This window comes from Callorhinchus milii, unplaced genomic scaffold (assembly GCF_018977255.1).
Source record: "Callorhinchus milii isolate IMCB2004 unplaced genomic scaffold, IMCB_Cmil_1.0 Scaffold14, whole genome shotgun sequence".
NCBI classification, from domain to species: domain Eukaryota; kingdom Metazoa; phylum Chordata; class Chondrichthyes; order Chimaeriformes; family Callorhinchidae; genus Callorhinchus; species Callorhinchus milii.
In genome coordinates, this window is record NW_024704755.1 from 12382590 (window position 1) to 12399530 (window position 16941).

At 43.5% G+C, this 16941-nt stretch overlaps 1 protein-coding gene across 6 annotated transcripts in view; it reads right to left on the reverse strand.

Annotated features, from left to right (window-relative positions):
- The window catches only part of cenpt (centromere protein T), a 31068-nt gene extending 14464 nt beyond the window's left edge, over nt 1-16604 (reverse strand). Inside the window, exons 1-6 of one of the 6 annotated variants that reach the window (XM_042340251.1) lie at nt 16416-16604; nt 16059-16153; nt 13529-13566; nt 3786-3900; nt 2243-2360; nt 965-1082 (exon numbers count right to left, since the gene is read on the reverse strand). In XM_042340251.1, coding sequence (XP_042196185.1) covers nt 965-1082; nt 2243-2360; nt 3786-3900; nt 13529-13566; nt 16059-16108 — 439 coding nt within the window. In that variant the 5' untranslated portion in view covers nt 16109-16153; nt 16416-16604. Of the gene's footprint in view, nt 1-964; nt 1083-2242; nt 2361-3785; nt 3901-5606; nt 5669-6469; nt 6565-13528; nt 13567-16058; nt 16154-16415 lie in introns of those variants that run through there. The other 5 variants (XM_042340253.1, XM_042340252.1, XM_042340254.1 and 2 more) reach the window with 5 other exon arrangements.
- Nucleotides 16605-16941: the final 337 nt, after the last annotated feature.

Sequence of the window (16941 nt, forward strand, 5' to 3'; positions counted from 1 at the left end):
CATGTGAAGAACTTTGAAACATGAAAGGCACTATATCAAAGGCAAGAATTTATTTATTATAGCATCTTAAAAGTGTATCAGTTCCAAAACATATCAGTTAACCAACATTTTGCATCGGTTGTGGCCATTAGATATTTTCAGCCTTTTTTAAGTACTTGCTCCTTTATAATAATAATCCTTGCATTTGATATAGTGCACTATAACATCTTCGAGACGTCTCAAAGGGCTTCACAGAATATACTGTAAAGTCAATTGACTGTATATTTTGTGGGCAAAATGCAGCAGCGAGTTAAAGAGAGGCAAGTGGAGTTAGGAAACTTGCCCAACATTTCGCCCTGCTGGGAATCAAACCCAGGTCTCTCGCTTGCGAGGCAAGTGCTCTAACCACTGAGCTACAGGACCCCACTCTCACAACAATATCTGTAGCTTTACTACATGACAAACCTGAAATACTGGTTTGCTTCAAAGCTTTATTGTGTACTATATGTGAACACTAACATAAAACAGATTAAATGCATCAGGAAATTATTTTCTGCTTCAAATTATCCTCATTATTCGCTCACAAAAATACAGTCAATTCACTTTACAGTATATTCTGTGAAACACTTCAGCGCCTTGGGACGTCCTCCTGACGTGAAAGGCGCTCTATAAATGGAATCTTGTTGTTGTTGTTTAAGACATCTCAAAGATGTTATAAGGCACTATATCAAATGCAAGGATTATTATTACTATAAGCCTTTCAAATACAACTCTACCATAAGGACAGGTAACAATAGTATTGAAATTAGGAGTAATGCCACAAGTAAAGCTCAACAATAGTTCCAGTAAGTATTAATTAAAATATTGCACTATATACATTTATTAAAACATTAAATTGATCTTTACAGCAACAGTAACTTTTTCACAATTTCTGCTATACATTTAACATTATTATAACATTTTAAATACTCTTAATATCACCTACCGGTTTGTATGAAATTTTTCAATAGTCCTCTTGGTGTGAAGTCTTCTAGACCTTCTTGAAGGAAATAATTTGAAATAGGCATCTTGCGTGCTGCAGACTCCCCGCTGGTTGAAGGCTTCTGTGTCCAAGAGAGAGAGACGAAACTCATTAAATAGACAATATTATGGAATCAAACAAAGTAGATCCTGCAATTGTGTTTTCCAAAATTTTATTGCGTTCTTGGAAAATTACATTCCCCTTATTATTGTAATCAGATTCCAAAATTTGTAAAACACTATATTAGTAAAAGTCTGTATAAAGGAAATATCTAAATGCAAAAATAATAATTTAATATAATAATTCTTGCATTTGATGTAGCGCCTTATCACATCTTCCGAGACGTTTCAAAGCGCTTCACAGAATATACTGTGTACACTGTATATACTGTACACTGTAAACTGTAAGAAAACTTGCCTAACTTTTGCCCTGTCTGGGAATCTAACCCAGGTCCTCTCACTAGCGAAGGCGAGTGCTCCAACCAATATGCTACAGGACTCCAATAAAACGATCCGCGCTGCCATACTAAAATTTCATGGTGCACTAAGATTGAAATATTAATAAGAGAAAAACTATCTGAGATGCTTAAGTTGCTGAACATAGTTATATATATCACCATTTACATAACTGTAAAGGATATGAATGACCACAATACATATATCCTCTGTACGTGAGTCAACTCTTAAAACATTAAAATGTTTTCAAAGACTGATGTCACATTGTGATCAAAGCACTAGGAAGCTTACTTGAACAACAAGAGAAACGATTACTATCCAATTCGCATTGTTCCCACAAACAATTGATGATTAAAATTTAAACTCTATTCTCCTTGTCGGGAGTCTCCTTTGTTTCAGCTCTACTTAATATTTTTTTTCACTCCTCTCCTGACTGAGAATACAAGTAGATGAACTGTTGCTGCGTGAGTGTTCAGCATTTTATTCCCACCATTAAAAGTGTACTAGAGACAACAAAGATAAAACCCATTGATATACCACCCTATGTGCAGGTGTATCTTGATTCTAATGTACAACGTACAAGGAAAACATAAGCACAAATAAAGTAATTTGTCGGACAGCCAAGGCACCATGCCATGAGTTAATCCAAGAAAAAAATCTTATAAAATATACGTAAAATACTTTCCCAATAATTGAAAGCGCAAACTCTTTAGTTCACATCAGATAGTCAAAATAAAAATTCATGCCAGGCTGACGGAAGTAAACTAGTAGAGAAGTGGTTACATACCATACTTGAGTTTGCTAGAGAACGTCTGACTTTTGCTCGTAATTTGCTGCGAAGAACTGAATTTGGAAGCTGTTGCACAGGGTTATTAATTTTCTTTTTGATGCTAATTCTTCTTTTACTGTTTAAATAAATTAAACAATTAGATCTATACATTCATCAGCAAGAAAAGAACAATTTCTTAGTAAAGTTCAACATAAGGAGTAAAAACAATCTTCTCATCTCTTCCTCTTCACCCACCCACACACACAAGTCCCAGTCATTATTACAGTATTTTGCTTAAAACTAAATTTTGATAAAGAGGAGGTTAGAACATAAAAATGCAGATAAACTTGTACCACTGTTACATCAGGTTTTGAATTTAGGAGTGAAGGTTACTGTGCTATTGAGAAAAAAATGTTTCTTCTCTAATTGAGCGGATTAACAATCGACTCCAACCAAACAAATTAATGAGAAAAATATGCTTGCACAAATGGCCCACAGAAGCTGAGATACCAACAGTCAAGTTGTATATTTCACATAGCTGGTCAGACGACCAAGAAGTGAAGAAACAGACATAATACTAATCCTTGCATTTGATGTAGTGCTTTTTCACGTCTTCTAGACGTCTCAAAGCACTTTACAGAATAATGGGGTAATGTGTTCAGCAATGTGATTTATGCTTAAACTGAAATGTAATGCACTTGGGATGGGTCAGGGATTGGAAATGATTACTATCAGGGATTACATTTCTAAACTATTGTACTGACAAAAGTTTCCACCTCGCTGAAAAAACGGGAATAAAGGCTGGAAATGCAGAAAACAATGTTACGGGATATTGTACATAGGTGTAGTTTGAGACATATGAGCATGTGTCCGCCAGGAAGGTGGAAGGCAAACTAGATGGATCTTGGTCTTTTATAACAATAATCCTTGCATTTGATATAGCGCTTTTCACGTCTACTAGACGTCTCAATGCGCTTCACAGAATATGCTGTAAAATGAATTGACTGTATATTTTGGTGGGCTTTTATTGTCTAGCATTGCTTATGTTCTTTTATATAATGTTTAAAGGTACATGGCCTACATTCATTCAAAAACGTTTGGCAAAAAGCCACATGTCATTTCCATCACTTCAGGTTAACAGGAGTGCTACATAATGCATTGCAGTTCTGATGAAAGGTCATCAACCACAACAAATTACATTTGTATAGTGCCTTTCACGTCAGGAGGATGTCTCAAGGCGTTGGACCTCAAATCGAACTAAAATGTTAACTCACTTTCCTCTCTCCATAGATGCTGCCTGACCTGCTGAGTGTTGCCAGCAACTTATGTTTTTATTTCAGATTTCCAGCATTTGCAGTATTTTGCATGTTTACTGCTTCCATGTTTCTAGATCCCATGTTTTCAGTAGAGGTCAATTTCACCTACTTGCATAACTGACACGCTTACTCATTCTGACAACCTTCAACGTAACAGACACTGCTGTAGGAATAATAATTAATGCATGGGGATCTAAAGAAGGCGAAAACCAAAGTCGGAACACAACAAAAATAACATTGCTAACCTGGAAGTGGAAGGATTCACTGCACTTTGCGAATTTCCTTCAGCAATTACCCGTTTAAGTAGAGTTCGCATTGTTGTGTCTTCTGTTGGAGAATCCATCTTTCTGGTTAGAAAAGCTGTGGGGAAATGAGCATCAGTTAGCAATATTTATAACATTCAATGTTAATGACCTTTAGGCAGTACAGAGAAGTACGAGTCTGCAATTCTCCACCTTCTGCACGTTGCCAAAATCCTTTATATTTCCCAATTAATTTTGAAAGAGCAATTTTTCTCGACAGGTTGCAAATGTACAAGATTGTATGTTGACTCTCACAGAGCAGCGTTGTCGTTTCTAGATCAGAACAACAACAACAACAAGATTCCATTTATAGAGCGCCTTTCATGTCGGGAGGACGTCCCAAGACGCTGGACAGTTGGGTCGGGACCCAAGCAGGGGGGAATGGTCAGGGGGAGGGAAGGGAGGGAACGAGGAGGGGGTAGAGAGTCGAGAGGGGAGCTGAAGGCACGGTCAAAGAGAAAGGTCTTGAGACCGGCCTTGAAGGAGGAAAGGGAGGAAGCGGCGAAGGCACTGGGGGATGGAGTTCCAGAGCCTCGGGGCTGAGAGGCTGAAGGCCCGGCCACCGATGGTAGGGCGGTTGGGGCGGGGGATGTGGAGCAGACTGGAGCCAGAGGAACGGAGGGTACGGGCAGGTAGGTAGGGGAATAGTAGGTCGGAGAGGTAGGAGGGAGCGAGGCCGTGAATGGCCTTGTAGGTGAGGATGAGGATCTTGAATTCGATCCTCTCGGGGATAATAATAATAATAATCCTTGCATTTGATATAGCGCTTTTCACGTCGGGAGGACGTCCCAAAGCGCTTCACAGAACACACTGTGAAGTGAATCGACTGTATATTTGTGGGCGAACGCGGCAGCCAATTGCGCACAGCAATGTCCCACAAACAGTCGTAGATAGAAAATGACCAATTTGTTATTGTTTTGGGTTTTTGGAGGGATTATTATTAGGCTCTGTGTGGGGTAAGGAAACTTGCCCAAGGTTTCGCCCTGACCTGCCTGGGATTGAACTCAGGTCTCTCGCTTGCAAAGCGAGTGCTCTAACCACTGAGCTACAGGACTCCACAAATGGATGGAGAGCCAGTGGATGCGAGCGAGGGTGGGAGTGATGGGTGTCATCCGCATACATGTGGAAGTTAACCCCATGTCTGCGGATGATGTCACCGAGGGAGGAGCATATAGAGGCTGAAGAGGAGGGGACTGAGGACAGAGCCCTGAGGGACACCGCACGAGACAGTGCGGGGGGTGGAGGAAAAACCGTTTGTGGAAACAAAGTGAAGACGGTGGGAGAGGTACGACCTAAACCACTCAAGGACAGGGCCTTGAAGGTTGAGGAGGGAGGACAAGCGGTGGAGGAGGATAGCGTGGCCGACCGTATCGAATGCTGCCGATAGGTCGAGGAGGCAGAAGGAGCCCTGGTCACAGATGGTCAGGATGTCATCGGTGACCTTGACCAGGGCAGTTTCTGTGCTATGGGCAGCACGGAAACCCGACTGGAGGGGTTCGAATAATGAATGGGTGGAGAGGAAAGTGCGCAGTTGGGAGGCGACAACTCTTTCGAGGGACCTTGGCCAGGAAGGGGAGGTTGGAGAGGGGCCGGTGGCTTGATAGCTGCGACGCATCAAGGGAGGGTTTTTTTGTGGCAGATTGTGAGCAGATAAACTCAGATATTAACCAACAACATCATCACCCACACACTCGAGAAGCAGTCGGGGAATTAATTATTCCCCCCACCCCACTCAAGTCAGAAAGGGGATCAGTTTACCGTTACCTTTTTTGTGCCTCGAGAGATACCCACTCAGTAAACAGTATCATTTCGGTCAGTTGTCGAGGTTTGTTTGTTTGTTTAGGCTCATCACTGTGTGGGGGGGGGGGGGGGGGGGAGAGCTGCTCTGAGGGACGGTTGGGGGTGAGGGGGGGGGGGGGGAGAGCTGCTCTGAGGGACGGTTGGGGTGAGGGGGGGGGGGGGGAGAGCTGCTCTGAGGGACGGTTGGGGTGGGGGGGGGGGGGGGGGAGAGCTGCTCTGAGGGACGGTTGGGGTGGGGGGGGGGGGAGCTGCTCTGAGGGACGGTTGGGGGGGGGAGAGCTGCTCTGAGGGACGGTTGGGGTGGGGGGGGGGGGGAGAGCTGCTCTGAGGGACGGTTGGGGTGGGGGGGGGGGGGGGAGCTGCTCTGAGGGACGGTTGGGGTGAGGGGGGGGAGAGCTGCTCTGAGGGACGGTTGGGGGTGGGGGGGGGGGGGGGGAGAGCTGCTCTGAGGGACGGTTGGGGGTGAGGGGGGGGAGAGCTGCTCTGAGGGACGGTTGGGGTGGGGGGGGGGGGGAGCTGCTCTGAGGGACGGTTGGGGGTGAGGGGGGGGGGGGGATAGCTGCTCTGAGGACGGTTGGGGGGGGGGGAGAGCTGCTCTGAGGGACGGTTGGGGGGGGGGGGGGGGGGGGGGAGAGCTGCTCTGAGGGACGGTTGGGGGTGAGGGGGGGGGAGAGCTGCTCTGAGGGACGGTTGGGGTGGGGGGGGGGTGGGGTTGGGGTGTTGCCGTTAGATACGTCGGGGGGCGGTTTGTCGTTGGTTGTTGTTAAGAGGAGAGCTGCCGGTGTGGCGCAGAGAGAAGAGGGTCAGCGGCTATCGTACTGACTTACTTACTTACTGACCTACCACGGGTCAAGCTGTGCCTCGAACACTCCCCGCCCCCTCCCCTCCACCGAAAAAAACCCCCACACACCGCGAACGAGGAACCGGGAGCCGCGCGCCTCGCGTCAAGGCCGCGCTCGCGCCGCCAAATTCAAACCGATCTCGCGAGACGAGAGCGTCGCCGGAAGTCCTCGCAAAGGCCCCCTGGGAAATGTAGTCGGCGCCCCCCCCCTTCCGAGAAAGCCCGCCTCCGCGTGTGGGGCAGAAAGTGAGTGACGTGTGGGTGTGTGTGTGAGGGGGAGGGGTGGGGGGAGGGGGTGGTGGTGGTGCTGTATTCCGTGTCAATAACGATCGTAAATAATCAATGCGTTTGACGTGGCGCCTCATCACGTTAGATATACATCACTGCAAAGGGAACTGACCGGTGTGTGTATATATATATATTTGGGGGGAGGGCCCCAAAACCAAAACCTGTGCACTTTTTTTTTGAAACTGTGCAAGAAACAAAAAGTCCTCGAAACGCAAAAAAAGGGGTGGAGGGGAGAGGGGGGGGGGGAGGGGGGGGGAATAAAAAACATTTTGCGGGTTTAAAAGAAAAGTTATAGAATTAGGCAACCGCCCAAAGCTGTGTGTTTTACATACACACACACATACACACACAAACACACACAAACAAACACACACATACACACACAAACAAACACACACACAAACAAACACACACACACAAACAAACACACACACAAACCAACACATACACACACAAACACACACACACACAAACCAACACATACACACACACACACAAACACACACATACACACACATACACACACAAACAAACACACACATACACACACAAACAAACACACACAAACAAACACACACACACACACAAACACACACAAACACATACACACAAACACACATACACAAACCAACACATACAAACACACACATACACACACAAACAAACACACACACACACAAACACATACACACAAACACACATACACAAACCAACACATACACACACACACAAACAAACACATACACACACAAACACACACATACAAACACACAAACAAACACACACACACACAAACACACACAAACACATACACACAAACACACATACACAAACCAACACATACACACACACAAACAAACACATACACACACAAACAAACACACACATACACACACAAACAAACACACACACACAAACACATACACACAAACACACATACACAAACCAACACATACACACACACACAAACAAACACATACACACACAAACACACACATACAAACACACAAACAAGCGCCTCCACAAACACAGGCCAACAGAAACATTGGCCGCATTCGACTCAGTGCCTTCGCTCGGCGGACGGCGGAAGTGGCCGGTCGGGCCGCGCCGCATTGTGGGCCATGTAGTTCCGCCGCGCGGCCTCGGGGCTCCTTTGCGCTTCCACTTCGGTGTTCGGCGGCGGCGGCGGGGGGCCGGGGGGGGGGGGGACCCGGGGCAGGATTTCTGTTCGAAAAAGACACCGGGGAGGGACCGAGGGAACGGTCGGGGGGGGGGGCGGGGCGACGGGAAGGGCCGAGAGAGCGGGAAGTAAGCGTGCGGCCGGGGAGGGAGGGGGGCCTCGCCCCGCCCGAAACAATGCCGGGCTTCACCTGCTGCGTGCCCGGCTGCTACAACAACTCGTACCGGGACCGCGACCTGCGCTTCTACACCTTCCCCAAGGACGAGGAGCAGCGCAAAGTGTGGCTGCAGAACATCTCCCGAGCCGGAGTGAGCGGCTGCTTCAGCACCTTCAAGCCCACCACCGGCCACCGCGTCTGCAGCGGCCACTTCCAGGGCGGCAGGAAGACCTACTCCATCAACGTGCCCACCATCTTCCCGCTCAGGGGGGTCAACGAGAGGAAGATCAGGAGGTCCCGCAAGAAGCTGCCGGCGGCCGACACCGCCGCCAGCCCCGCCGTCGACCTGTCCGGAGCGGTCGAGGTGTCCGTCTCCTCCCCCGGTACAGCGGCGGCGGGCGGCGGCGGCGGCGGAGGAGGAGGAGGAGGGGGCGGGGGAGGGGTGCAGTCGGGCCGGGCCGAGCAGCCCAAAGCGCAGGGCTTCGACCACTCGTACTCGCTGTCCTCCACCACCACCTCCGAGGAGCTGCTGCGGAAGCTGAACGAGCAGAAGGACATTATCGCCCTGATGGAGGTGAAGATCAAGGAGATGAAGGGCACCATCCGGCAGCTGAACGTCGGCGAGGCGAAGCTGCGCGAGGAGCTGAGGAACAAGGAGAAGCTGCTGTCCATGTCGGTCATCAGGAAAAAACACGGCATGTGATCGGTTTCAGAACTGACCAGAAATCTGCAAAAACCCCGACCCGGAGGGCACACACACACACATATATATACACCACACACATACACATACACACCACACACATATACACACCACACACATACACACCACACACATACACCACACACACACATACATCACACACACACATACACACCACACACACATACACACAACAACAATAACGCGAGGATCATGTCTCTTGTGTTTTGCACGGGATACTAAGACTGTTTTGCTTCGTGTCAAGACCTTCAACTGTCGTGTTGTTGCATTTTTTTTAAAAAAAGGAGGAAAAAAAAGGAATATATATATATGTGTATATATATAGTTAACACGCGCCACAGCTTGATTCGTGTGTACATCCCCAGATGACCTGGATTTGTGGTTATTGTTTCACACAACAAAACGGACTTCAGATGGATTCTGCACGTTGCGGGAATAATAAATTTTAAAGAATTAGAAGCAGTGGAACAAAAGGATTCCCAACTGATTTGCTTTCCACTCAGTATCTCATAACCTCCGATAAGAAAACCACGTATATCACAACTTTGTTCAAACATTTTGATAGCCGTACTATGAAGTGACCATTTCTTACTGAAATATATATATTTTCTGTTTTGAATCAGTGTTCTGTTTCATTATAATGATGTTATAAATTTAGTAGCTGCACATAATTTTGTATATGACCATCTCCATGAAGTTAATGTACACCAATAACCGTTAAAACTATAACAATAAAGCCTCTCCTCGTTACATTTTGTAAATTCATTCAATCCAATTTTTTTATATTTTTAAAATTATTTGAATTATAAGGAGTAAAAAAACATGCACAGGAAGATTTTTCTAAACAAATATTCCCGTATAGACAACAGAAAGAGGCTATGTTGACATAGATATTAATCTAACATGAGAGGAACATTTAAAATGTATTAGCTTTAAAGGTTTTTACATTTCTTGTAAAAATCTGTCGCAAAGCACAACATTGACCCTGAGTAATAAAGCTTTAGTTAATCTATGACTCCACATGGTGTCGGAAAATATTTTGTAAAATATTGAAAGCTCTGTCATTTATTGTTTGTATATAATTCCTATGGCGATTTCACAACAACAGACCTGATACTAATGGTTAAAGCACAGTTTAAGTGTTATTGATTGGAAACTGTAGAGGGATTTGTAATGTCGATACTGCTGAGCAATACTGTGCTTGGCTTTATAGAAGTTCATCGAAACTAATACAGTAACATGATAATGTAAAACAACTGTCATTTCAGGTTGACGTGTTTAACATGTTTTATATCCTAAACCAATTAAATGTGTTGATGTCAGTTGTCTGGACCCAAAATAACTCACCTTATAATAGTGGAGTTTGTGCACTACCTGATCTGTACTTTTAACATCTTGAGAAATAGACATTGAGATCTCCATCTGAAATAAAACCTTTTATTTAACTCTTTGATCCCCTATTCTATACCATATTTTAGTACTTTGAGTAATTACTCTTCTTTTAACCCATATCTGTGCCACTAACAGTACAGGTGTTGATCCTGTTAAGCGCTTACTGTCTAAACAGCAAGATAAGTGCTGTATCAAATGCAAGGATTATTATTTATTATAGATGTGCTAATGACATTTATAAAAGGGTATTAATACTTTGCCATATTGATAAGGAAATATTAATGACTTGAACTAATGACTGACTTTTGAATTTCACAGTGATTCACAAAGTTATTTCTCAATAAATTTGCAGTAAGCTTGGGATACTCATTAATCCTTCACCAAGACTGTCATCATATATCAGCAACTGGGATCACACTGAGAGTGGTACCTCCATTGATCCAATTTCATCACATAAAAATACACTAAACTATGGGAGAACTGTACAAAGTGGAAGCAGATCATTAAAAAGTATTACGGATTCATTTTTAAATGGTGCATTTCCAAAGAATGCACAGCATAGAAACAGGCCACTCAACCCAACCAGTGCTTGCCGGTGTTTATACTCCACATTAGTCTCAACTGAAAACAGTATACAGGTATTTGTACCTGAGGAATATACGGACAAAGATGTTACAATAACGGATGCTAAGTAAAGCCAACAATTTTCAATGGGTATTTTACACTAATTTATCACAATTATTAGATTACTGTAGTTATTCATTGCTATTGATTTCTCATTGCACTTCACTGTTAATTGTCAGGATTAATTAGATTTGGAATCTATAAAATTATGTTTTCTCTGACAACATTATTGGAGTCAGTGTAGAAATACCAAAAGCAATTTGGTCTCTTCAATATTCAGGCATTTTGTTCAGGACCAATAACTATTTGGCATCAGAAATGCAAGGCATGTCAATCAGCATGTGAACGAGAAAGATAAAGCAGAATTTTAGGTGTGGCCATCAGAATTTTCCTAGGAGTAAATCTGTATTTCTTTTAATGACTTTTTACCCTATTCAAAAATGTTACTAGTTTTCAACCTCTGCAAAGACTTGCATTGCACACTAGTCTGGTTCCTGAGCCAGGTGGGTTCAAAGTGCTTTAAGGGCTGTTGATGTAGAGGGGTTAGCCTGATTAGTTGGCAGAGCTTGGACAGGCAGATCAGTTCATGGGGGCAGGGATTCTAACTGCTTGGCTCCCGTTAACCCAGCAAGCCAAATCGCTAACAGGTAGAGTAGTCTTAACTGAACAAGCAATAAGAAGCTTGCCAGGCACTGTTCACAATGGGCAGCAATTTTTTCGCATTTTATCTTGGCATTGGGCCTTTTTTTGTATGCTGAAATCAAGAGTATTCACAAAGAAAACTACTGTTTTGGAGAGGCTTATGCAAAATGTAGTCAAATTAGATTTTTTTAGGAGTATTTTTACACAGCTATGAAGCAACACAAACTTACATTTATTTTTATATATTAAAGAACTAGCTCATTGATTTATCTTCACTTTAGATTCCCCCAAAGCAAAGACCATTTCCGGTTGAAAGGGTGTACATGCATCAATCACTCCCACATCTAGCATTACTGCCTCAAGAAGATATACAATTCTCAGAGGAACTTCCCTTGTTCTCCTCTGCAAGAAAGTAGCTATGCCTCTGTTCGGTGTTTTCTCCTTAAAGGTTTGTCAGAATCAACAAACTTTTCATATGGGAAATTGTGCAATGTCCTACCCCCATTGACATTTCTTTCACCTTTGTTTAATTTCTGCAAATATCTGTGCTTTTATATCATTCTGTTGTTCATTTAGATTTGTTTTAAATCATTGATTTGAGCAACTTTGTCAATTTTAGAGAGGTTTTTTACAAAGCAACAAAACAGCAACAACCTAAGATGGTATGTGTACAGATAAGGCTGAATGGGAACTTTGGCCCTTCTGAACAAAATTTCTGAGCAATTGCCTTTCAAGTCTAGAATTTGCAAATGTAGCATCCTCAAATTTGCCAGTTTATATGATTTATTTTTGGGACACTCAAACCCATGACACACTTTGTCAATTACTGAAGTTAACTACAGTATTTAGAGCTCACACAATGAGAAACACAAATGTAGGATTGCTTCACATCCGTTTTCAAGAACTTTCTTCTTGGAAATGAGTAGTTTTATTTAGTAATCATTGCAAATTGAATGTAATAACACTTAATTTTCCCTCTGATAATCTCCCTATAATCCCTTCTCTCTTGAAGGAATTAGTTTGTTGGGGTACAATACAACTTTATATTATATACAAATGGTGAGTGCAAGTTGACAGTCTACTTGTGGAAGAGCATTCAAGATAAATCTCCACTGAAACCTGAAATTCCACTTTTCTAAAATCAATATTTCTGAAATTGGCGGGGCAGGCTCGAAGGGCCGAATGACCTACTCCTGCTCCTATATGTTATGTTAAGACTTTTTTCTTAATATATTACCTTAATGTCACACAGAATTGTGCTAAATTCAAACATTCATTGTTAACTTCGAAGTTTTCAGGAAAAATAACTTGCAAATTAACACTGAATTGAAGAAATCACCACCATCAAAAATGGAGGCAAAATGATGATGCAGGCTGATGAAATTTCAGGCCTCTGAAATAAATATGGACAATGGGGTGGTGTGTGTGTAGGGGGGGGTGGGGGGGGCTGGAGGGAACAACAGATTGAAATTGGGAGCAGGAACCCTGCCTAATCCCCCCCCCCACCCAACCCATCAAGAATCTCCACCCCACTGCCCTAACAACCCAAGCTTTGTCAGATAAATTCAGCACTGGTCAACAACTTGCATTTATATAGTGCCCTTCATGCCAGGTAGCTTGGGTTGACGGGGCAAAGTGATGGGAGGGACAGAGGGGGGATCAAACCTTGTACCTCTGGTCTTTGGTTGTGGCAAGGAGTTTCTTCAACTTTTTTTTAAACCTTTAGGAAGTATGTTGTACCTTTAAACATGTAGTTGCACCTTTACTGACCAATTCTTTTGTAGTCGCAAGGCACTGTTGAACATTGGGTGCTCATTTCTCATTGTATAATTTCATTGCTGGGGTGCAATTGATTTAAGCGTAGACCTTTTATATTGAATGTATTGTTTCAAAACTCAATAAAATGTTATCATACCATAAAATGTTAGTGACTAAGAATTATAATCCTCACTGATATTTATAAAGGATTTATTTGATATTTTATCTGAAGAGTGCAGCATTGCATTAGAAACACCAGTCCCAATTATTGAGAACTTACAGAAGCAGATTTTTGTTTCCAAGCTCTGCAGGAAATATCTGTGGAAGAAGGAAAGTCAAATTTGAATGATATAAATCCCATTGCCTTGCCCCCTCCCTCTCGGCATTCAAAACCCATCTAAAAAACTCTATTTTTACTTTCAGCCACTTGGTTTCCTCTTTCCAGGTCATGGTCCCACTCAGACTTTGCAGAACACTTTGTAACATTCTCTTTACATAAAGGTGCTATACAAGTGTAAATTGTTGTTGTTGCATTCATAATGTCAGGAATTAAATCAGTTCACTCCCAGCAGTATCGTGAAGTGCAGCTGAAAGCCTATTTATACTTCCCACTCTACATCACATTGAATCTGCGCAATATGCCAGCCTATTTCAGTTGATGGCACTCTCATCTCCGAATTGGAAGGTTGTTCTAGTTTAGGTTGACCCACCACTGCAATGTTGGAGTAGAGCTACGTTGCGTGACTGAAGGTGCCTCTTTGGAAGAGACATTAAACAGAGTCTGTCTGTCCAGGTGGTGGTAAGGATCCCATAGCACCGTTGAAAAGAGAAAGGAGCTCTCTTTGGTGTTCTCCAACAATCCCCCAAATAAAATGGCCCATTCACTCCATGGCAGTTTGTGAGAGCCTGCTATGTGAAAAATCGGATGCTGGGTTCACCTACAAAATCACTACAACTAACTGTAAGTCCTGATAAGCAATTTCAGACGTTTAGCTGACCTGATAAGATGCTAAATCAAATGCAAGAATTATTATGTTTGAATATCCCCCTCCTCCACCCCCAGAGATCCAGTAATAATTTGAAATTTGGACAGTACCAGAATGAGAATATTCCTGTCTTTTCAAACAAAGGCGATTTAAGTGAGACCACAGAATGCTTAAATAGGCAGTCATCAGAGTTGGAATCGTCTTTCAGAATGCTGTATAGTGTCAGCATTGTCATGAATACAAGGCATTTGTCCGGTAGCTAAAATACACCGAATGTCCAGGAAACAATAAAACAGACATCAGCAAAGGCAGATCAACCAATGAACCAGACAGTTTGCAAGAAGACAGTTGACTATGGAAATACCCAAAGATTGATTTCATTTCGGAACTTTCCAGCCTCTGAGACTTTTGTGCGCACGGAGATCAAAAATATCCAGTCATTGAGTGATGCGGAAGAAAAAAAAATGGTGGGTTAAAATTCCACATCTATTCCAAGAGACGGTAAAAAGTAGTTACGGGGAAGCTTTCAGTTAGGTTGGAGTTAACGTTCACTTTGAGGTGAATTGGGCCAGTCTGGAACGATTCACATAAGAACAGAAGTGGACCGACCCTTCAGGCTTTCCAGTTTGCTAAACCATTTGAGTATGGCTAATTTGTAATTTAATACCATTTCCTTGCCATTTCACCATTTCCCTTTATACCCCTGCCTACCAAATATGCAGGTACCTCCCTTTTAAATACAGTATTTAAATTGACTCAGCATCTGTAACCTTTTAGACAATGAATTCCAAATTTCCACAACCCTTTGTGCGAAAGAAAATCACTCTTAACTGATTTAATTCTAATTTTAAGAATATTTAAATTTGAATTCAAAATATACTTTGAAATGCATCCTGTTTAGGATTAAAAAACATTTTCTATTGTTTTAAAATTATGTAAATTCACTGCTCTGTGTGGCATTCTCACGATTACCCCAGGTTCAAGCTCTGTTCTGAGTCATTTTACCTCAAATGGGAGGCAACAAGGGAATTGCAATTGGCTTGAATGCCTGTTCTAAAGAGAAAAAAAAGCAAGGTTCATCACTCAATGACCTGCCCACTCCCTCCAGACAAAACATACAATATTGAATCATGGAACCATTCCCCAGGTGGCTTAAGGAGAGAATTTAGAGAAAAAAATATTGATAAGCTTTTCATATCGAGTGTATATTTTAGAACATTTCTGGACTGCAACATAGTCAAAAAATCATCACTACCGTTAAGCACACATTTTTAAGAGGTTAAACATGACCCTGAACCAGTTATTCTGGGTGTTACATTTTATGTGATCACATTTCATGCTATCAATTCTTTCTGAAAAGAAAATATTACCCTTCAAACCAGAGGTTTACAAACCAAATACTTTTATATCATATAGAATCAACACAATATATTACTGTATTAAATTAAGAGATCATTTGCCCCTTATGTTTTCAATATATACTTGACAACTTGCATTTATATAGCACGCTTCACTTTGTGTGCAAGTGCTTAACAGTGGTGTGGCTGGATGGAAGTGATGGGGGGAGGTGACTGAAGGCATGGTCAAAAAGGAAAGCCTTCAGGTGTGATTTCATGATGGACAAAGGTGGGGTGAGGTGGGGGGCAAGATGGAAGGATTGAGGCTAGGAGTTTAGAGATTTGGGGCTTAGTGGCTGAAAGCACGGCCGCCAATTGTGGTGCGGAGGGGACGAAGGTGGTGAAGCGTACCTGCGCCAGTTGAACGAAGGCAGCAGGTAGAGGAGTGAAGTGTGAGCAGACTGCTCACTTAAGACGGTTGACTCACCTATTGCATGCATTTGACTTCAATAGCACCCGGGCGATGAGTTGAACCATCGGCAGAGCAGCAACCGCCTTTTCAAACCAAGTGGTACTTTTAATCTGAAAGCAGAGCCCAAGCACTATTTAAATACCGATTTTCCCGGTTTGGTTATTTCGTTTCGTGGCGGTTTTTAGTGAGAGAATTGGGCGAAAAGGCACCGAAGAGGCACTGCAGGAAAAAAAAAGGGGGGGGGGGCTCAGTCCAGTCAGTGGAAATAAAACCCAAAGTGTGCAAGGTCTCACCTTTTTACTCCCAAGCTATTATTACAGGTTTGTCTGGATTAGTGCAGAAACATCTGTGCAACAAAAGTACAATAGTAACCTGGCAGTGAGCCACTCTCCACTGAAGTGGGGATACCTTCCCTCCCCCCCCCCAACTGATCCTGTCTGGAGTGGGGGGGAATAACCATCTCTTCCTCACCCAGGGAACAGCCTATAACGCCAGAGGAGTTCTCAGCAATTGCTATCGTCCTCCTCCCCCCCCACACACACTGACTGACACCATCGTCCTGTGCCCCCCCACACACACACTGACTGACACCATCGTCCTGTGCCCCCCCCACACACACACTGACTGACACCATCGTTAGGCTCCCTGTGCCCCCCCCACACACACACACACTGACTGACACCATCGTTAGGCTCCCTGTGCCCCCCCCCACACACACACACACACAGTGCAGCACACGCCGCCCTGTACAGTCAGTGTTCGGTTCTGCGTATCGCCCACCGGGCGCGGCGACACCCTCTTAACGACATAACCGCTTACGATCATCGAAAGCAGTTGCAGTTTGCCCGCCCGCCCGCTAAAAAAATAAATAAATAAAATAAATGAAACCTTTAACGCC